General features: G+C 44.5%; 2 protein-coding genes across 3 annotated transcripts; one reads left to right on the top strand and one right to left on the bottom strand.

The window, feature by feature from the left end:
* Nucleotides 1–839: 839 nt before the first annotated feature.
* LOC135400711 (tRNA-uridine aminocarboxypropyltransferase 1-like) lies at nt 840–3,493 on the bottom strand. Of its 2 annotated transcripts, none has more exons than XM_064632572.1 (6): nt 3,243–3,493; nt 2,591–2,728; nt 2,363–2,514; nt 1,993–2,039; nt 1,475–1,677; nt 840–920 (listed from the first exon to the last, which is right to left on the bottom strand). In XM_064632572.1, the coding sequence occupies exons 1-6, from the start codon at nt 3,465–3,467 to the stop codon at nt 900–902; spliced, it is 786 nt and encodes a 261-aa protein (XP_064488642.1). In that variant the 5' UTR covers nt 3,468–3,493; the 3' UTR covers nt 840–899. The 2 variants fall into 2 exon arrangements, with proteins under 2 accessions (XP_064488642.1, XP_064488643.1); XM_064632573.1 differs by lacking the exon at nt 3,243–3,493 and adding an exon at nt 3,099–3,175 and having other exon boundaries at nt 844–920.
* Nucleotides 3,494–3,538: 45 nt separating this feature from the next.
* LOC135400710 (T-complex protein 1 subunit alpha-like) lies at nt 3,539–19,714 on the top strand. The gene is made up of 12 exons (XM_064632571.1): nt 3,539–3,707; nt 4,816–4,901; nt 6,190–6,318; nt 6,664–6,761; nt 11,828–11,938; nt 12,284–12,465; nt 12,686–12,812; nt 12,885–13,060; nt 13,938–14,061; nt 15,988–16,180; nt 16,394–16,557; nt 19,378–19,714. Exons 1-12 carry the CDS (start codon nt 3,638–3,640, stop codon nt 19,565–19,567), a joined length of 1,650 nt encoding a protein of 549 aa, XP_064488641.1. The 5' UTR covers nt 3,539–3,637; the 3' UTR covers nt 19,568–19,714.
* Nucleotides 19,715–21,110: the final 1,396 nt, after the last annotated feature.

Here is a 21,110-nt window from a genome sequence, read left to right as displayed (position 1 = left end):
CGCGCAACCGTTATCCGCATCCGCAGCACACACAACAGTTTACATTCGCATCCGATCCGCTGACCAGAACGCACCACCGCATCCGATCCGCAAAATCCGCACGTTTCGAAGGACGCGTAAAGACCCCCGGAAGCATATGTTGGTATAATTTAAGATGCCTCCATGGTGTCACGGAACGACTCACGATGACAAGCAACGGTGAACATTTCAACGAACGCGTTATGGAGAGACTTCTGGAACACGTGAAACGCTACCTCGCCGGTGCACGCGCAGTTCGAGACGCCAGAATGCCTTCTCTCCCGTCTTGGCCGTGCATGGTCAAAGGTGAACCCGAGCATGCGCTCGCTGTCGCAGCGCAATACAAATAAATTGCTGGTGGAAAAATTACAGCACGCGGTATATCCGCATCCAACCTCGCGCCATCCGCATCCGATCCGCACACCGCAGAAAGTTCTGAATTTTCATCCGAATCCGCAAGTATCTTGCGGATATCCGCTTCCATCCGCGGATGGTGCAGGGCTCTAGTGAGGGGGACTGTGCCTTACAGCCTTCCAATCCTGCACAGGATTTCCACATAATTAGATACCCTTGGGACCCTGTTGTTGCAGTTCTAAGAATGGCTGAAACACGGCACGTCCTGGCTGAAGCTGGTGAACTCCCGGTTGAGGTTCTACCGTGAACGCAAAAAGAGGGAGCGGAGGGAGTCTGCAAAAAGAGGGAGCGGTTGTCATACCTGCTGTAGTTGTATAACCTGAAGTGCTATCGCTTCGAACATAATATGCCATCTTCATGCAACTTACTTCACCTTACTGTAGAATAGAGAAAAACTGACATAGTACTAACACGACTGAGTTTTAATAACAGTGGTGAGCATGTGATGAAATGTCACTCAAGCTTTGCTATTCCAGGAGTCCAAAGTCCTGCAAAGAAAGAAGAGAATACCATAAGTTGGACTAGATGACCGATTTTTTGGACATGATAAGTTATTCAGACACTGTCGTGGGACAGTCACTGACCACACAGAGTTAATGCGAAACAGTGTCTAAAATTTCACGCAACACGTACAACCTGTCGCTCAATTTTTTGGACTTAGTTTGCCTCCAAATACCCGCTGCCATGATGTTTGAGAGGTGTGCGGATAGGGACAACACGTTCCAGTCATGCGCACTGACTCATCGGATAGTGGGACGACTCTGAGGATTGCATGCAGGACATGGAGCTGCCATCAAAACTGATTAAGGCACTGGTGGTACTTGATTGGATGAAAACTGAAGAGCATTTGTCAACAAAACATTGACCAACCTTAGTATTTTTTCAGACTGCTTGATCATTCAGAAATTTGCGTGATCCCCGTTGAGTCCAAAAAATCACTTGATATTTGTGCATGAAATGTTCGGCTAATGCTGCCTCGCAGAAATTACGGTGCTTCAAAACTACGGATTTTGCAAAGGGCAAAGTAATGAGGATTGCGCACCTTATATTTTGTGCGGATCTTCTTGTAGAAATACTTGAAGAAGAAAAGCAAGTCGTCTACGTGGGCTTCGCAACCTTGAAGCTCGAGGAGCCTCGACAATGCCAAATGAGCAGCTTCTACCGTAGCCAGCCAACTGGAGGGCTTCCCCCTTTGCGGACGCCAGAATGCAGACTGACCTCCCTCTAGAACTGCACACGGCAGCCCTGTTGATAATGAAAAAGGAAATAGAGGAGTTGTCACTACAAACCTAGTGCTTGTATATCACACTGTGAAGGGTACGGGCCATGGTAATTTATCTTTCTACGTTGCCATTATCTGCGACGTTCATCGTACATATGGCATGTATCACAAAGCCCAATTTCTGAAGAAGAAAGCTGCGAAAACAAACTTTGTTTGTATTCAAACAACTCGGGGGAACGTAGGACACAAGCTTCAGACAAAAAAAGAAAAAAAAAGCGCTTCCAACTCCCAGTAAATTCTGTTCAAATGGCATGCTAGAGAACTGAAATGTTACCTACCTTCCATTCTTTCATCCAAGTATATCCTCTTAGTCTGACGCCAAGTGCTAGAGAAAGAAAACGCATTCCTTAAAAGTGAATGTCGTCTGTTTCTTGTCGTCTCATCCATGCCACGACTACAACAGATTCTACACACATGACCACATCATTTAACTTTTTGCATTAGCTAATAACGATGTCCAAGCCTTCAGAAAATTTGTTTTCTGTTTCGTCACGACGTTCCACGTTGTTGTTCTCTTAGAATAAGGTGGGTAACACTGACAATGCCACATCAGACGATGATAAATTTTATTAGAGAACATTTCTTTTGCAATGTCATGACTGTATCGAAAATGATATGAATACGATATTCGTGCACAGAAGCTCATACCTGTCAATCAAGATGAGGTTATGCCATGGCAGACCTTGATGCAGACCCTTGCACATGTGACACAGGCCTCTACGGGCAGTCACGACGGCTTGAGCTTGTTGCCAGTGTTGCTCCAAGGATTGGGCATTCTCTCCAGGAAACAACAACAACACCTGTTTGTTTAGGTTTCATCAATAACATGTTCTGCACAATGAGAGATACCTCTTGTACAAACTTAGTTTTACGTACATTCTTCCCTCTGTAGTCTGGAATATTTGGGTATGTGTATACGCTGACATCTTGTGGTGCTAGTATGGCAAGGTGAGCTGCGGTACTTTTTCCGTCAACTTCGCCGGCATGCTTAATTATGTCGATGTGCAAAGGGAGCTGGAACAATACGAACAGGTCTGTTAAGACCTTCGCTTCGCTTTTAATGCAGCAAATATTGTATCACAACATGTTTTTCTCCATATGGCAGACGAGGGTATGAACCTGACCTATGTGAAACAACTATAAGAACGTGCATTGGGTCTTCGAGCTGTCAGAAAGAAATAGCACACTGTGAATGCATTGTATCAAATGCACCAATGCTAGGGTCTTGCAAAGTGAAGGAACTACTAGTTAATTGATTGATGATTGATTTGTGTTTTCATGCCAGGGGAGATTGTCATCTCTCCCCTGGCAGCACACAGCGTGAAGCAAAACTTTAGAAGTTCATACAAAATGTTACTTTCCACATGTCACAACAAAAACATACACAAACGTAAAAGACGTCCGGGGGAACAAACGAAGTTCTCATACAATGATTCGCAGAACTCATTACTCGCATACTCATCATTCGATGTCAGTACCATTTTGAAGTTTGAAAGGAAAAAAAAAGAAAAAAAAAGCTTTTCCATACTCTCAGTTGAGGCACCCTGTCATTGACAGTGTCGACAGCCTTGAAGCAACTATAGCAGAAATACATGCGCGACTTGTAGCATTCCGGACAAACTCCACGTTCACTGATGTCATCCAAGTAGTGTGCTGATTGTATCTTGAGATGGCTGAAGGGATCATCGTCATTACGTTCAAAGAGGCAGCTCTTCCATATGAGCGGTTCTCGTTTTCGTGTTGTAGCGGCCATAGTGGAAAAAATTCAGGCTGACTGCAGGCGCCATCTGTTCCGTGCTGGCAGTCGGCGTAGTTGTGTAGGGCCTGGTACGACGGTGGGGCGTGGGGCCTTTTCTTTCGGCTGTTGTCAGTTAGTTAGGGCTAAGATCTGATCACTAGAGAACACGTTATAAAATAACTATCATGTCTGTAGGAACAGCGTTAGCGGTCTCTGGGAGGAGAACATCTGGGGCACCAGTGAGGACGCAGAATGGTATACTTTATTCTATAAGTTACTCGTGTTGAATTCGTTTGTGAGGCACGTGTATGAACGCATGCCGTCATTGGCGTTGCGCACACCGGTTTCGTGAAAGATTGCATATTTTGTAATATGTATGTGGTCACTGGACATATATGTTGTAGTTATTCGTAAAGACTATCTGCCTTGGTGTTTCATTTGTTGTTTGAGACTGGAACTACATATGAGAGCAGTAATATTAACACAGCCTGGCAATCTCTCCAGAAGCTTCCATGTATGGGCACATATACCGAGCGAATACTACTGTCATTCATTCGTTAGCGAAATTATGGTTTCCAATTCACCACAGACCTCGCGTTGTGCACCAATAGCAAGTGCCATTCAAAATCACGTTTCAATGCAGAATGCATAAGGTGTGGCTCATAGGTATGATTATTATACACGTTCCATTCTGGTTGTATCTCGGGGGATAGGATAGGAACACATGAAACATCACCTGCAAACTGTAATGGACAATAATAACTGCATGTGGCCGCAGAGCAACGACAATGCATGTGAAAATCCCAAATATATCACCGGAAAAGACAGCTCGAGTTTAGCGGGATTCCACAATGAATTTGGTCAAACCAGGGTTGCAGTGCACAGCACTATCTTTGAAAAAAAAAAAAAAAAAAAAAAATCACAGTAATTATATGCCAAAGCGCTTTATGACGATACAGGGAGCAAATAGAAATATGGGTATTGCAACACACTGAAACAATTAATATTGATATTAACAGTTAATGCAAAAAAATTGTCACACAGGAACAACACATGCGTTTTCTAGCTACATGGTGAATATTGTAAACACTTTGCATTTTCATTACATCATAAAAATCTGGTATGGCACAGAACTCAGTAACAAGCTGGCACAGTAACACCCCTCCAATTTTCATTATATGAGGATGCTTCACTGTTAGAATTTTGTGCAGATGTTACGATTCCTACGCAGTTATGACAACAAGATTATCCTAAATGCGCATTTTGGATAATCTCGTCAACATTCACCAGTCTGGTCACCATTCAGTAGTCTAAGAAAAGTTGCACGCACTGTGTATCATAAAAAAATATTTTATACTTACAGTTATGGCAGCATGCTCAATAGCGAACATTGTGAAGAGCTCCCTGGGACCCGTTGGCCTGGATAAAATGCTGGTTGACGACATTGGTGTAAGTCCACTCAGTTAGTTCAGTGCACTTTGTTGAAACAGGCAAACCTGCACTAAGATTGGCTGGGCTAAGACTGGATTTCTGTCAATTTTTGCTTGAGGGTGGTACAAGAGTTTTAATAACTGTTGATAATGTGCTCCTTGAAGTATTGTATCTACTGCAGCCAATTAACCTAGATAATACTGAGCGCTGTGATTGGTTCTGGTAGATGCACCTTTGCATTACCAACAGTCTGCTAAAATGGCCTGTTGGTAACTTGGCCTGTCAAACTGTGGCGACATCATATTTGCCACTGCTCTGCTTCTCAAAATGCTGGGTGATGAGGCTGTTGTTCCTTTTACTAGAGTTATATAACTTGTTTAAGGACATTGGCTATCTTAATGAACTGTGAATTTACAATGCACTCTTTTCTTATCCATTCATGTTTTGTTTTTTTTTTGCTGCCACGTACACAAGTTGTTTTCACCATGTTGTTTGGCGCATTATAGCCCAAGTAGCTTTTTGCGCCAAAGAACTCAAATTATCATCATCACTGCTTTTCAACCGGGATACTTTTCCCTCTGGGTCTTCCATCTGTATAAACTGTACTGTTCATTAAGCATTGTTAAGTTTAAATAAATTCAAAATCAAAATCAAATGGCGAATTGGTATGGTCAATTCCCGACAGCCTTCTTTCCCAGATTCTGAGCCATTGCATTCTGTCGGTCAAAACGTGAAAATTGTATACTGTAAACATATTTTTATTCGCGATGTACGTATTAATTTTTGCAAATTTTGTGACCACTAAAAAATCGTGAAAAATTGTACTCTCGAGCACAGCGTGACATTGATCCCGTGGACGGAACCAGACCTGGAATCATGAAATTACTTACGAGTAACTTCCCAAATGCCCAACTATATCCAGTGTCGTGAAGTTAGTATGGGTTAGCAGATGACGGAATACGAGCCATTGCGAAACCCCTAGCATGATCGAAGCTACTAAAACCGCTGTCCCCTGTGTTCGGGTGAGAACTGTCACATGACTTGGTGTGGGTGCCAGGCAAGCAATTTCTCGGCACCAGGCCGTGTTACCACATGTCGACCTCGCGAATTCGCCTAAAAAAAGCTTCTTGCCTTGCTCTGTCGGCCCAGTAAATTTTTGTCTCCGATGATTAGCATATTTGAAAGTAGTGGACTGAGCTTCAAATGAAGACAACCACTTGGATGAGGAGACAGCATTCTTTCCTTTTTTCTTTATTTCTACTGTTGAGCGCAGTAGCGCATGGAATGACCCGTGTGGTTTGTGCAGGATGTGACCATAACAAACGATGGTGCGACTATCCTGAAGCTGTTGGAAGTGGAACACCCCGCAGCCAAGGTTCTCGTGGAGCTGGCCGACCTGCAAGACCAGGAAGTGGGAGATGGCACTACCTCTGTTGTACGTAAAGCCTCGCTTGTGACAGCTTTCCTAGTTAGTGGAGAAATAATGTAAAGAAGCTGCCTTTGCATGTTGAAACTAATAACCTACGTGTACAGTAACTGACTGGACTCTATATACAATGCCTTGAGCCGAAGTACTAAAGATCGATCTCGGGCTACATTCATTGCACTGACTGTGGCTTCTAGACTTAGCTATTGTCCCCAATGATTATTTGAAAAGTAGTGGCCTGAACCACAAGATGTGTGGAAAAGCTACACGAATGAGGGGACATGTCCTGCCCTCGGTGCTGCTGGAGATCAGCAATGATTGACTTGATGGACTGAACGGAGCATGCTGTTTCAGGTACTGATCGCTGCTGAGCTTCTAAGGAATGCGGACGAGCTGGTAAAATGCAAGATCCATCCCACTTCCATCATCAGCGGCTACCGTCTTGCATGCAAGTGAGTTCTTGGCCTATGCTAAAATATTTTTGGGGCTCTTAGTTAAGGAAGCCGACTATGTTGCATAATTGCTTCCGCAGGACGAACAACTATAATGCACGCTTCTTTTGAAAACATGTAAATATTACCCCCGAAAAGCCCTTGGTTTTTGAACGAGGAGTGTCTAGGGCTGTGCAAATAGTAAAAATGTCGAATATGAGTCGAATACGAATGTTGCAAAATATTTAACTTCAAATATTGAATCGAATAATGGCTTCAAGCAGACCTGCTTAATGCGGTGTGCTACTACATTTTGGTAATCACAGAAATATGTAGGGAACCATAAAATATGAAAGGATGAGGAAAAGGTTGCCACTCCCATAAGAGAATGTACACTGCAACGGTTTCAGGTGTGCCTCACTGGCGGGGAACACCTGAAACTTCATAACCTGAGCCACAAGCCACTCCCCATTCTCTGCTTCGAACATGGCATGCTCTTTGTTGACAGCTATGCACAGGGTGTCGGAGTGAACCGAAAAACAAACGCTATTGTGGTGCGAACCGAAACGGAGTCGAAACTGTACAAGTTTTTTTTGCTCAGGAGGGAAACCGAAAAACATATTTAACTGTTTTCGGTCCAAGAAAAAACTTCGCCGGTTTGGACTACAGATAGGTGAATAAAACAGACGTCGTGTGCTCTGAAGTCATGTCATGGATACTATACGAGGGTTACGGTTATGGTGAATATGTTGATATACAGTAGAACCTCGCTATAGTGAACCCGCATGTAGTGAAGAAACGGATGTAGTGAAGGGAAATCTCGGTCCCGATTGAATGCCCATAGACGCCCATGTATTTGCAACCCGTTTATAATGAAGACTTTTCTGCCCGAGAACCGGGTATAGTGAAGAAAAGTCGGCCGAAACTCCGAAATTTCCCCGAAAAAATTGCTCGTTCCGCCATCGCGGTCGAAAACGGAACTCACGTAGCGCTGCCGTGCTCCGGAAGTTGGGCGTGATCAATGACGTAGGATAAAAGGCGTGGTCATGAGTCATGACCCAACACCACGGTGCCCAACACCCAACCAGCCAGGCTCGCCATTTTGTTTTGTTTTGTCTTGTCAGACGTGCCGTGCATTGCGGTGCATTTTGAGCTAGTGTAGCGTTGCAAGCATGTCAAAGAGAAAAGTTCTCACCATCATCGAAAGACAGCAGCTGCTTCACGACGTGGACGCCGGAATACTGAAGCGCAAAGATATTGCGAAGAAATTTGAAATTTCTGAAGCGGCAGTGTCCGGCATAGTGAAGAAGAGAGCAGCTATCGAAGACGCTGTTGCAGGTGGATGCAATGGAAAGAGGCGTAGAATGAGGGCATCCCCCTACGAGGACATTGACACGGCGGTGTTAAAGTGGTTTTGTCAGGCCCGCGCAATGAACATCCCCATGTGCGGCCCACTGATGAAAGAGAAGGCCTTGGAACTCGCGTTGAAGCTGGGACATGAAGACTTCAAAGCTTCGAACGGATGGTTTGAACGATTCAAATTACGCAATGGATTATCGTTCCACAGAATATGCGGTGAAGAAAATGCTGTCGACGACGCGACAGTCGCTGAGTGGAAAGAAATGCTTCCAACCATTTTGGAAGGATATGCACCAAAGGATGTTTTCAATTGTGATGAAACGACAGTCTTCTATAAGCAGCTGCCAAACAAGACTTACAACCTGCAAGGTAGCAGAAGCGCTGGTGGAAAAGTCAGCAAAGACCGTGTCACGGTTCTGTTGTGCTGCAACGCGGATGGCAGCGAAAAGCTACCGGCCCTCGTGGTCGGCAGGTCCAAGAAACCGCGAGCTTTCAAGAACATAAAGTCCCTCCCCGTGCACTACAAGAGCTCAGCAAAAGCATGGATGACGTCGCAGATCTTCGTGGAATTTCTTCGTGCCTGGGACGTCAAGCTGCGGCTCAAGAACAGACACGTACTTCTGCTTCTCGATCGGTGCTCAGCACACCCTACAACTTTATCACCACCACTAGCAAACATAAAGCTGCAACTGTTACCAGCGAACACCACGAGTATGCTTCAACCACTAGACCAGGGAATTATTCGTTCAATGAAGGTTCATTTTCGGAGGAAGATGGTTCAGTACCTGCTCTTTCGTCTGGAGAACGTGGATTCTACAAAGCTGGCGACTGTTGACCTTCTCAAAGCCATGCACTACATCGCATCATCGTGGGACGCTGTGACCCAAGGGACCATTGCGGCATGCTTTTCGAAAGCGGGAGTAAACAATGATTGTGCAGCAGCACCTGTGTGTGATGTTACCATCAGTGATGACGAAGACTTTGTGCTGCTGGCCTCACGACTGCAACTGGATGCGCCTTGTACATTTGGAGACTTTGTGGATATTGACAAGGAAGTGCCAACATCAGGTCTTTTGTCAGACAGTGAGATCTGTGAGGAGGTATTAGATGCCTCAGAAGCTGAGGGTGAGATGGAAGTGGAAGACAGTGAAGGGCCTCAAGAGCCCCCTAGTTACCATGAGGTTGTAGCAGCACTTGATGTGATTAGAAGAGCATTAAATGCTAAGGATGTTGGAGAGGATGAGTACAAAATGTTGGGCAGGATTGAAAGTTCCTTAACATTCTCCAGGCAAAATCTTGTGCAGACCACCTTACTGCAACATTTCAAATAGCTCCAAATGTATTCACTATCATGTGTTTTCGTGTAAATAAAGTGTGTGTATTGCATTACAACCAATATCTGCTGCTTACATGCATTCTGTGGGTCATACATGCCAGAAAAAAGTGAACTACTGATATAGTGAAGACCCTGATATAGTGAAGATATTTCATGGTCCGGACGACTTCACTATAAAGGGGTTCTACTGTACTATGACCCTTAGGCTCCCTTTGTAATGGTTTATCATTCGCGCACACACACAGACTTAGAGGTACATGTGATTCTCTAGCAGTGTGCCGTAGCGTTCATTTTAATTTGATCCCCCCAATCTCCTCAACTAAACAGTGACCCAAGGGGGCTGCATAACGGATTCTCTATCGGTAATGTCGCGCAACGCATCCCTTGTTTGAGAGCGGCTAAGTCGAATACACTTACATATACGCGAGGGCAAGCCGGTGCGAAGTGGCAACTCTTTTGTGGACGGGACACGAAGAAAATAAAACGGAGCCGCCAAGCGCATTTGTGAGTCAAGGTGTTCCTCGATTTGCGTCGTACTCGTGCGGTGGTGCATGCTGGCTAGACAGCAGCAACAGACATTCGGATGGGACGCGATCGCACCAACCCAGCAAGAAAGTACTTTACGTATGACATCACGACAAACAAGTCTGTTTGTAGCATGCGCTTCAAGAAAGGAGAAAGCCTATTTGAACAGACAGTAACTTACAGGAACCAGTAGCTACCAATTTCACGGTTGTCTATTAATATTAAACACTGTGTATGCGGAATAAACGGGTTTACATTTTGTAACATTTTTTTTTTTGGGGGGATGAATATTCCCAGCAGAAGTGGAACCGGTTAAAACCAGTATAAACAGTTATTTTTTTGCTCCAGAGCGGAACCGGTACCGGATCGTTTATGATATAACCGGAACGAAAAACGTTTTGGTTCGACACCCTGGCTATGCATAATGTTCTGTTGGTTTGTGGCATAAAACAGGGGTGCAAACGTTACAATAAAATGTTACGCTCATATGCATCATGCGATCGTGTCATTGTTTGTTGATTATGTAAGCCTCCAACTAACAAAGAGTGCCGGCGTCTCACATAAGGCGACAGGCAGGGTGGTGGTTCGCAAAGCGATGCAACATGACGCGGCTCTCCTCCTATTCGTTCCCGAAAAACAGGACAAACAAAGTGCATTCCTTCTGTCTGCCACTTATTGAACTAGTTGAACGATCGCAACTTTCACTGGCACTGCACCTGCACGTCCCCATTCCCTTTTGGAGGAGTGCTGGCTGACGTCAATTCACATAAGTTTCTGATTTCGTTCCACTGTGTATCCTGGTTGTGCAACCGAAAACAACTGAAGAAAGTTCAGAGTGACAGATGGGTCAGACGACCATGTTTCTGACACCATGTTTAGTAAAAGAGGCACCTCTCTCTGATGTGCACGTATCTCTTGACAGAACAAGGCACGCGAAAGGCAGTCTGCAGCGTGCAGCTGTCAAGTTGACATAAAAATCGGGTAAATAAACATGTGCTCTAAATTTATGCGAATTCGGGTGAAAAAAGCTTCCAGTATGCTAAACTCTGTGAGAAATCAGTCTGTAGCTGTACTGGTCTGGTACAAACAGTGATGTAATTGCACTGCTTCCATACAAGTTGGTGGGCATTCCTACAGACGTCTCAGCGAGGGCAGTTTGCCGGATAAAAATAGTTTCACCCTAAAAGGCAACCTCCAATTCGGGGTGCAAATTCAGGGGAAGAATCAGGTTAAACCCTAAAACTTGAGGCTCTAGTCGTAACATGTTCTGCCATGCAATCTCTATGACACGATAAGGGGCATTTCAACACAGCATATCTGGTAGAAGACAGATATCTGGATATCTAGAAAGATATCTAGACAGATATCGAGAAGATATCTGGTAGAAGTTCCTTTTGTGTTTTGTACCTAACTGGCCGCTGTGTCCATTCATATGTTGTGCTACATAATCTGTATGTCTGCCCGAACTTGTCTAGCCACCTCCTTTCTAGTACATGTATTTGTATCCTTCTTAACCCTCGCCCTCTACTCTTTTGCGACTTGGGTTGATATATTCTTGACTGTTTGTAACAGGTCCTCAAACCTGAAGAAGTGCAGCCTACTGCACGAAAGCCTCGTTTTCCGCTAATTAAACTATTTAATGCTCTCAACCGTTTTCTCTTTACAGCATATCTGATACATTCTGATACAGGCCATTTGTTCGATACTCCTGTATTTTGTAATCTTTGCCCCAACAACGCCGAATATCCTCTGGATGTACGAATGATGTCCTAACGGATTCATACATTCAGAGGATATTCGGTGTTGTTGTGGTGTTGTATTGAGCAGTAATGCAGCCTCTTTCCTTTTTCTTTTATTTTTGTTCTAGGGAGGCATGCAGGTATATCCAGGAGCACCTCACCACCCCTGTAGACGAGCTCGGACATGACAGTGTTGTGAATGCTGCGAAAACATCCATGTCATCAAAGCTCATTGGAACGTATCCTTACGTGTCATATTTTGACTGACATTGCAAAGTGCTCCGTAGTATGTGCATTGATATTTTGTAGGACCACGCAAACATAAAGAATTCATATCTAGAATCAGAGAAAATAAAATTAGATCTCGGTGCTACACAGAATTCATGACTTTGTGCTGTTCTGTGACGCACTGGAGCAGCAATTTCAACATTCGCTCCTTTTCTATAAGAACGTGTGCTGTGCGTTCACATCAATTTTCCTGCTTGTGCATTATCTTTCTCATCTTCTGGGTGTCCTGTTTCTTTAATGAACCTCCTATAAAGTATTTCGCTGCTTGTTAGAAATTGCCCTTGACACAGGCTCAGGGACTCTGACCTGTTTGCGAACATGGTAGTTGAAGCAGCCATGGCCATCAGGGTGTCCGATGGGAAAGGAGGTTACCGTTACCCCATCAAGGCTGTCAACGTTCTCAAAGCCCACGGCCGTAGTGTCAGGGAGAGTACTCTGGTTCACGGCTATGCTCTCAACTGCACGGTCGCATCTCAAGGTGAGCTTCTGTTCCAGTATGTTATCTCTCTAGCAGTCGAGATGCAGTTATGTTTCAAAGGTGCTATGCAAGTGTATGTGTGCTTTGTGTAGCTTTCATTTAGCTGGCTCATCACACTGGACTGCCCTGTGCCCAGTTCTTAGAGCTCATGGTTGCTTGGCCCCACTTGCCTCTATTTTGTCGCTCCGTTTTAAATGTGCGCTGTTCGGAACTTTCGCAGCCATGCCAAAGAAGATTACAAATGCAAAGATCGCATGCTTGGACTTCAACTTGCAAAAGGCAAAGATGCATCTTGGAGTGCAAGTCTTGGTGACAGATCCAGAGAAACTTGAAGCCATTAGGCAAAGGTACCTTTCTCTGCTCCTTCCGGCCAGTTTTAACCTGTCTAGAAATGGTGTGTCTGATGTTCATTCTCCCAGGGAGATGGACATTACGAAGGAACGCATCCAGAAACTGCTGAATGCTGGTGCCAATGTTATTTTGACAACGGGTGGCATTGACGACCTCTGTCTCAAGTACTTCGTTGAGGCTGGTGCCATGGGCGTTCGTCGCTGTAAGAAGCAAGATCTGCGTAGAATTGCCAAGGCCACTGGAGGTGTGTATCTGTCATGCTTAAGGCCCCTGGTTTTCTGCTGCTGCAAATTCAAAATTCTGCGGCACCGACTTGTAAGTTCGGCGATTTTCCGCGGCAAGCAGTCAACGGCTGCTTGAAATGGGAAACACTTTATTTCCTTGAGTAATGTGGGAACAAAAAATATTTCATAAAATTACAGGTTCGAAGCACTGTTGTGGCTCAGCATTACATACATGATATCTTGTGTTCTCCTCTGACAAATCTGACAAAGAATGCCGTCTGTCACCTGCAATCATTTTATATCTGCTGAAAGATCTTTCGGCATCTACAGAGTTTATAGGAACTTATAGGAAGGAGCTTTATAGGATACATGCCCTGTGGAAGTTCATCTTTAGTACTCCCTTTTTGTTTCTGGGCTGTAGGCATTATTGAAGTCTTGAAGGCAAACTCCCAAACATGAAATCAAAATCCCCCACTGCCACCGCTAAACTGCACACGGGAGGGGCGCCGCACCCTCCTCAAGCGGAGTGCGCACAATACACTTGGGCTAACGTTCTCTTGAGCTAAGCTACAATCTGTCTGTGTTGGTCCTGCAACATGGGCAATTTCGTAAAGCAGGCTTCAGCTCATGCTGGGAAGTGTCAGGTGAAGCCCACTTTCGGGAGGTGTCGTTCATATTTTACGAATAGTCGGAAATTGGGAAATCCAAATATTGGGTATTCGATATTGAGATTTTATTCGAATTTGAGAACTCGAATGTGCGCACACCCCAAAAAAGAAGGGATTCCATGACACGAAGGATTCCGCGATATTTCGATGAATCGCGGACAACCGGGGGCCTTAGTCATGCTTTTCAACTGGGACGCATTTGTGTATGACGAATAATTGTCCTTTGCAGCTCAGTTGCTGGTAAGCCTTGCTAATATGGAAGGAGAAGAGTCTGTAGATCCAAGCATGCTAGGAGAGGCAGAAGAGGTGGTGCAGGAGAGAGTGTGTGACGATGAGCTCATCTTGATCAAGAAGTAAGTTGCTTCCTCAAGCATTGGTTACATTCTGCGTGCATTTAAAGCAGTTTTGGGAAGTAGTAACAGTAATTACTCGGGGAGTAGCTTTGAGCTCAGACTACGTTCTGTTACCTGCCTCAGAGTCAAGTTGCAGTAACTGCAGGCTTTCCCACCCATTTTTATCCAAGTGCCTGATTTATTTGAGGCACCATTAGGTTTAATCCGGGTGCCATCTGAATTCATGATGTTTTTAAAGAGGCACTAAACAGATATACGAGCAATGATGTATCAGTTGGAACAGGTTCATTTAACTCTGAAACATCTTATCTTAAATTATGAAGGTCAACAACACCATGGTAGCGTAGTACTTACAAAAACGCGTTGCGATCTATTTCTTGAACTTGCCCCGCCCTTCAAGTTCTCACAACAATAGGAGCAACTTCTTTGCAACGTTTTGTGCGGGCCACCACTTACATTACTGCATTTTTTATTAAGTGGCCTTTCGTTTTCAGAGCCACTAGACTCCGTTCACGAGGAATGCCCTTCCGCAACGCGTTATTTGCACATCTTTTCCGGTTGCCTTCGCAAACAGAAATGAGATTACTTTATAAGCCACTCTTATTTGTTGAAGTGAAGCCCCTCATTCGGGGATGAGTCTGCCCAGTTTGCCGTACCCGAGTGACGTTTGCTGATTCATTAGGCGAAGCGAGAGTTGCGCTGATTTCACTCTTTGATCTGCTTTTTAAAGTTACACAACGTCTTCCCCATATTTAGGTAGACTGAAACCCCTGCTTTCGCTCTGTGCAGTTTTTTAGACAAGGTACGAGCATCAGTTTAGTGCCCCTTTAAACACTGTAACCATCTATTCACACGAGGGACATCTACCGCGGAATATTCTAGTGGAAGGAAAAGTAAAAAAAAAAAGAAACTGCTGATGAGACTGAAGTTCTGCCGCGTCTTATGTTGAGCAGAGGGAGTATAGCAGACGACACAATTGGTACTGTCATCTGCGACAGGATATCTGTTGACTGAGCTGCAGGATATTCTGCTTATGGTCGTAGTTACCGCTGCGCCAATAAAACACGAATCATCATCATCAGCAGCAGCAGGATATTCTGCGTGGTTGGAAGAGCATGAACAAGGCACGACACACATAGCAAACGACACGACACCATTGGTCCTGTCATCTGCTACAGAATATCTTGTGACTCAGCTGCAGTGTGTGTGTCGTGTCTTTCCGCGCTCTTCTAACCGTGAGTAATATCCTGCAGCTGAGTTACAAGGTACTGCGTAGCAAGCGACATGACCAATGGTGTCGTCTGCTTCCGCTTAAACTCCAGATATTTCTGCGCTGCGCGAATGCTCAACATAAGACGCAGCAGAACTTCAGCCCTGTCAGCAGCTTTTTACTTTTCCTTCCAGTACATGCGTGTTGAATATTCTGCGGGGATGTCCCCCGTGTGATTACATGGTTATAGTGCTTAACAAAAAGCATTAATTCAGGTGGCACTTGGACTAAAATAGGTGGGAAGGCCTGTAGTTACTTTCTTGTACAATCGCAGGTTTTCTACTCCGAAATTCTTGCTTGGTAAAAGCTACATGAAGAAAATGGTAAAGTTGGGTGATATCGTGTGAAAGAGGGATTTGCGGTTGGAAAATTGAAAAAACAAAAACGAATTCTCGAACCTCACTGAAACACAATATACAAGCTGCAGTGCTGGTGCATGGTGTTCTCCAGTGTCCATACATGTGGATGGATTTGCACTTTGGCAGGTTCTACTTACAGGGGTTTTCGTGTTTTAAGGCAGCGATGCAAATCAGGCGGTTAATATGGGGTCTAACCCCGAAACGAGAGTCTTCTTCACATACTTCCACGTGTGTGGCAACTGCATGTCACTCAGACCTCACCCCTTATGTCTACTCCATTTCTTTGCTATCTGGCAGGCCCAAAGTGCAAACGGCCAGCTCCATTGTTGTTCGAGGCGCCAATGACTTCTTTGTGGACGAAGTGGAGCGCTCGATCCACGATGCCCTCTGCGTGGTGCGTCGGGTGCTTGAGTCGAAGACAGTGGTTCCAGGAGGTGGCGCCGTGGAAGCTGCATTGTCCATCTACCTGGAGAACTTCGCAACTTCTCTGGTGAGCCATGCCGTCTGCTAACCGTTACCCGGAGAAATCCCTCTGTTCCATTTTTGTCGATGTCGCCCCCAATGATTATTTGAAAAGTAGTGGACCGAACGACCATGTGTGGAGAGCTACACTGATGAGGAGGCACAGGCCAGAATTGCCGTTTTTCTTTTTTATTTTTGTTGTCTACCTTCGATTACAGTCTTGCCTTTGTGCTTTCCTCAGAGCTCTCGTGAGCAGTTGGCCATCGCAGAATACGCGCGCTCCCTCCTCGTCATTCCCAAGACTCTGGCCATCAATGCCGCCAAAGATGCAACCGATCTGGTTGCCAAGCTCCGGGCATATCACAACAGCTCGCAGACCAAGCCTGAGCATGCACAGCTAAAGTGGTATGTATCTTCTGGTTGCTGCTGTCATCGTAGATCACCGCCTCAGATGCACTTGTTTCGTCAACCTGGTGGTTTCACAATGCTGTGTATCGGTGATGTGCTGGTGGAGCACTCTTAGCCTCGATAGCTTGAAAGCATAGATTGAGAAGTTACCTGTCAAAAAGATACCGTGTGAAAAGTGTAAGTGAATAACGAAGTTCTTCAGCCCGAAATGTAACTCGCAGTTACTGAGTTGCTTAAAAAAAAGAACGAGTTACCTCTGAGTTACTTCGGACACAAAATAGCATTAAGCAGGTGCAGCGTGCGTGAGCAGTTGAGTTAGACCATGAGTTGCCTGCGGAGGAGTGCAACACGCTTAGATTGTTTTTGTTTATGTCCAACAATAGACCTCTCCCTGTTTGTACATAAATGATGTCATAGTGTTCGACAGCGCCACCAATTTGGTAGAGTTGAACTACACTCGAAGCCAGAGGTTAACAAGGTCGCGCCCGAAAGCCATGATCTTGAGAGGAAAACGATGGTCCCTGAAAGGGACGTGACTTCGGTCCTACTTTTCTTTCAATGGGAGGGGGCAAACGAGTGCCCGTTCGTGGAACCCAGCCCTCTCCTTCCGATTTGTTTCGGTTTCAGTCTATCTACCAACGTCATGATGACGTTTCTCTGGTAGAGGTCTATTCGAAATCGTTGCATCTTACTCCCTGTGGGTGCACAATGGTTGAGCTTCATTTCAATGGCAGCAGTTCTTACTTCCTGAATAAAATACTGTCGTTGGTTGAATATTACATTTTATGGCAAAAAATGCCATGAAGGAACCAGAGAGAAAGCAAGAAAATATGTGGACGTGAGTGAAAAGCGAATTGAAAGTAACTTGGAACTTAATGCATAATGTAAAACCCCGAGACTAGGGAACACGAAGGGACAGACAACACGAAGTCTCGAAAAAAGAGACTTCGTGTTGTGTCTGTCCCTTTGTGTTCCCTAGTCTCGGGGGTTTTACATTATGCATCATCTTCACCAGCTCACTTGCTTCCTTGCAATTTTTTCATTGGAACTGAAGTTACTTTGGCAAAGTTACCTGAAAAAGAAACTAGTTCCCCTGAAAGTTACCACGGCGCAAAAGTACCGAGTTAAGTTACAAGTTACCAAAAAAAAGGAACTTAGATACAGTAACGAGTTACCTCGAACTCTGCTTGAAAGTACTTCGCTTTGGCAGATATACATAGGGCCTGACTTTTTCGGGTTTTATTTTTGGCCAAATTCGGGGGGTAAATATCTGGTGATATTTTTCATTTGAAAATTCGGGTTAAACCCCGTCACGGCATATTCTGTCGTCAGGAATTGGGGTGATTTTTTTTTTGTTTAATAAAAATTTGTCTTAACATGGAACTAATGTTTAGCAATGTTATCAAACTTTATTTTAATGCACGCTTATGAGTGTGCCACGCGACCCGGACGTTTTCGGGTAGATTCGGGTTAAACCCGAATTTTACAGATTTCATTCGGGGGGTAAATATCGGGCGGATACGGGTTTAACCCTAAAAAGTCAGGCCCTAGATATACAGTGTCAGACTGATTTTTCGGGCTTCTAGAAGCCACAGAAGGAAGTATGAATTATCGAGCAGTCCAAATTTTTAGTGAGCGGCAAAAAACCACTTTGGTTATGAAGTGTTTACTTGGAACACTAAAAATGGTATGGAAAAACTTGCTGTACACGTTTGCTTCGCTACATGAAGCTACACATTCACACACACACTTCGAAACACTTTCTGGTCTCGCCTGAAACCGCATCTATCCATCAACCAGTGAATGTTCAAACTGGCTATGTGCAATTAAATAATTAACCTGTTGGTTATTTAGCAAATTACAAATTAGTTGCCTAGGTGATTAAATAACTAATTGCTAATTTGTTAATTAGCCAATTGCTCATCACTTCGCTATTTTGTTGAGTAATTAACCAATTATTGATTAGCTAATCACTCAGTTGACAGATTGATACCCAGGACACACAAAGTACAGTAGCTGGTTGATTTTTTTGGAGGAATTGGACTCTTTCGATACCATGACCTTCACCCTGCTACTGTTTTTCCGGTCAGATAAGTGTCCGAAAGCACAATTTTCCGAGCTAAAATGCTTGCAGACAAGCACCAAATACAACTACGTAGTATTTTGGGCACTACAGCGGCAACTTCGAAATGGGCATTTTGGACTGTGTGTTTGGATTGGATGGGTAATTGGAATCCTAGGTGGGACTGCTCTAAAGCTTTCGAACCGTACCGCTAGGTGGCACCGCAGCGGTGAGGGAGCGCTGCAGCTTTTGGCACCAACACTTTTGGGAGCCTGAACGCTTGTCGAGTTTCTGTTTGGGCACGCTGTCGCTGTTCACCAGCTTTCGACGCGTTGTCGGTAGAACGAACATGCGACATCCGCGCAAATGCAAGCGGATATTATCACACGCAGGCACCACGTGAGGCAGATGACTGCAAATGACTACATTTGTTGCGAAGCACTTGTCAACGCCCCATTGTCTTGCCCAATTGAACCGTAGGTTTTGTTTTTATCTGTAAAATTCAAATCAGTTATTTGGTCTCATCACATATTGACAGTGGAGAAGTAGAATAATGCTGTCGGTTATTTTTAGCATTGTTACTCGCCAGATGGTACAGGGAAAGGACTTCAACACTGGGGAAGGAATTTCCTTCACACATTTGTGATGCCTGTCTGCTACGTGTCATTGCAAAATGAGCACAGCCTGTCAGTTTTGAAGGCAAAAGTTGTGTGCCTCCTATCTACTAACCTAGAGTTTGTCTTGAACTTTGTCAGGGTTGGTCTAGACCTGCTCGAAGGCACAGTACGTGATAACCGCAAAGCAGGCGTGCTGGAGCCAACAGTGTCGAAGGTAAAATCCCTCAAATTTGCCACCGAAGCAGCGATAACCATCCTGAGGATCGATGACCTGATCAAGCTGGAGCCTTCACCCAATGCACCAGACCCAAGAGACGAGTGCATGTGAGGCATTGTGTCCCACAGTTTCTTGCGGTGTAACTTAACATGCTTGTTTTACATCACCATTTATTTAACGGCATTGTTGTATAAGTTGCCTTTTTTTTTTATAAAATACGAGCAACACTTCGCAAATAAAGGCAATTATTTTTGTTCACTCGTGACAGTGCTTTTGATTGTTGTGTGGTTGTCAGTTGTTTACTGCAGAAATGCTTCACTGCAGTGATGTGCAGTGAGATTTTAAATTTTGTGCTGTAGCATTGAATATGTATGCGGTGTGATGAAGTATAAAAATTCTGACTTAATCGTAGCGACAAATTCTGACTGCGACAGATGTCTGGAGTAGTCATTCCAATAGTCACAAGTAGTCTGCGAATCTTTTCACCTGAATTAACGTTAATTTGTTCATGCAAGATGAGATCCCGGTTTATGCACCCAAGTATTCGGGGAAAATGTAACCACCAAACATGTCCGAGCCTAGCTATGCAGTACCGTGATGGGTGTTGTCGCAAAATGAGAACCAAACTTTCCCGCTCCTGGCCATTTTCAGCACGGTGTAAACGGCAGCAAATACCAGGGTATCGGAGCGAATCGAAAACCGGAACCGAAAACCGGAAAAAAAACGCTATTTTGGTGCGAACCGGAACCGAATCGAAACCGCATACGTTTTTTTCGCTCAGGAGTGAAACCGAAAAATTTAACGGTTTTCGGTCCAAGCAAAAACTTCGCTGATTTGTACTACGAGTAGGCGAATGAAACTGTCGTCGTGTGTTCTGAAGTCATATCATGGATACTTTACGAGGGTTACGGTTGCGGTGCAATGTATGTCGGTATACTATGACCCTTAGACTCTTAGGCTGTAACGTTTTATCATTCGCGCACATAGACTTAGAGGTACATGTGACCGGTTGTGACTCTCTACCAATGTGCCGTAGTGTTCGTTTTAATTTAATCGCACCAATCCAGCAAGAAAGTACTTTACGTATGACATCACGACAAACAAGTCCGTCTGTGTCATGCGCTTCAAGAGAGGAGAAAGCCTATTTGAACAGACAGTCACCTACAGGAACCAGGAGCATATCAATTTCTCAGCTGCCTATTAATATTAAATATCATGTATGCGGCATAAACGGGTTTACATTTCGCAGCATTGATTTTTTTTTTTCTGTGAATGAATATGCCCACCAGAAGCGGAACCGGTTAAAACCGGTATGAACCGTTATTTTTTTTGCTCCGGAGCAGAACCGGTACCGGACCGTTTATGATAGGACCGGAACGAAAAACGTTTCGGTTCGACACCCTGGCAAATACAATTTGGGGCTGCTGCCAAAAAAGTAGAGCTGTGCGAAAATTCAAATAGGAATCGAATATCACAAATATTCAATTCGCAAGTTCCATCTTCAGCTTGGTATGTCTCTGTACTGGTATTCTGGTCCCCCAGCACTGTCGAAGCATGCTGCATTGTCAGCAGACTCTGAACATAAGGCCTTTAGCTTGTTCAAAATGGTACCCGTGTTCTTTTATTAGAGGAAGGATTACAGATGAGTGAGCAA

The sequence above is a fragment of the Ornithodoros turicata genome, chromosome 7, assembly GCF_037126465.1.
Source record: "Ornithodoros turicata isolate Travis chromosome 7, ASM3712646v1, whole genome shotgun sequence".
NCBI lineage: Eukaryota > Metazoa > Arthropoda > Arachnida > Ixodida > Argasidae > Ornithodoros > Ornithodoros turicata.
The sequence above is the reverse complement of the archived record's forward strand: the minus strand, read 5'-3'. Positions and strand labels throughout refer to the sequence as shown.

What these genes read in the sequence shown, in the direction of transcription:
- LOC135400711 (XM_064632572.1), bottom strand. Translation starts at nt 3,467, where the DNA reads ATGGCCGCTACAACACGAAAACGAGAACCGCTCATATGGAAGAGCTGC. An exon ending in CAGACTACAGAGGGAAGAAT is followed by an intron (nt 2,515 to 2,590) that starts GTACGTAAAACT and finishes CTAAACAAACAG; the next exon opens with GTGTTGTTGTTGTTTCCTGG. An exon ending in CTTGGATGAAAGAATGGAAG is followed by an intron (nt 1,678 to 1,992) that starts GTAGGTAACATT and finishes CATTATCAACAG; the next exon opens with GGCTGCCGTGTGCAGTTCTA.
- LOC135400710 (XM_064632571.1), top strand. Translation starts at nt 3,638, where the DNA reads ATGTCTGTAGGAACAGCGTTAGCGGTCTCTGGGAGGAGAACATCTGGG. An exon ending in TGCTGGTTGACGACATTGGT is followed by an intron (nt 4,902 to 6,189) that starts GTAAGTCCACTC and finishes TGGTTTGTGCAG; the next exon opens with GATGTGACCATAACAAACGA. An exon ending in CTGCACGGTCGCATCTCAAG is followed by an intron (nt 12,466 to 12,685) that starts GTGAGCTTCTGT and finishes GAACTTTCGCAG; the next exon opens with CCATGCCAAAGAAGATTACA.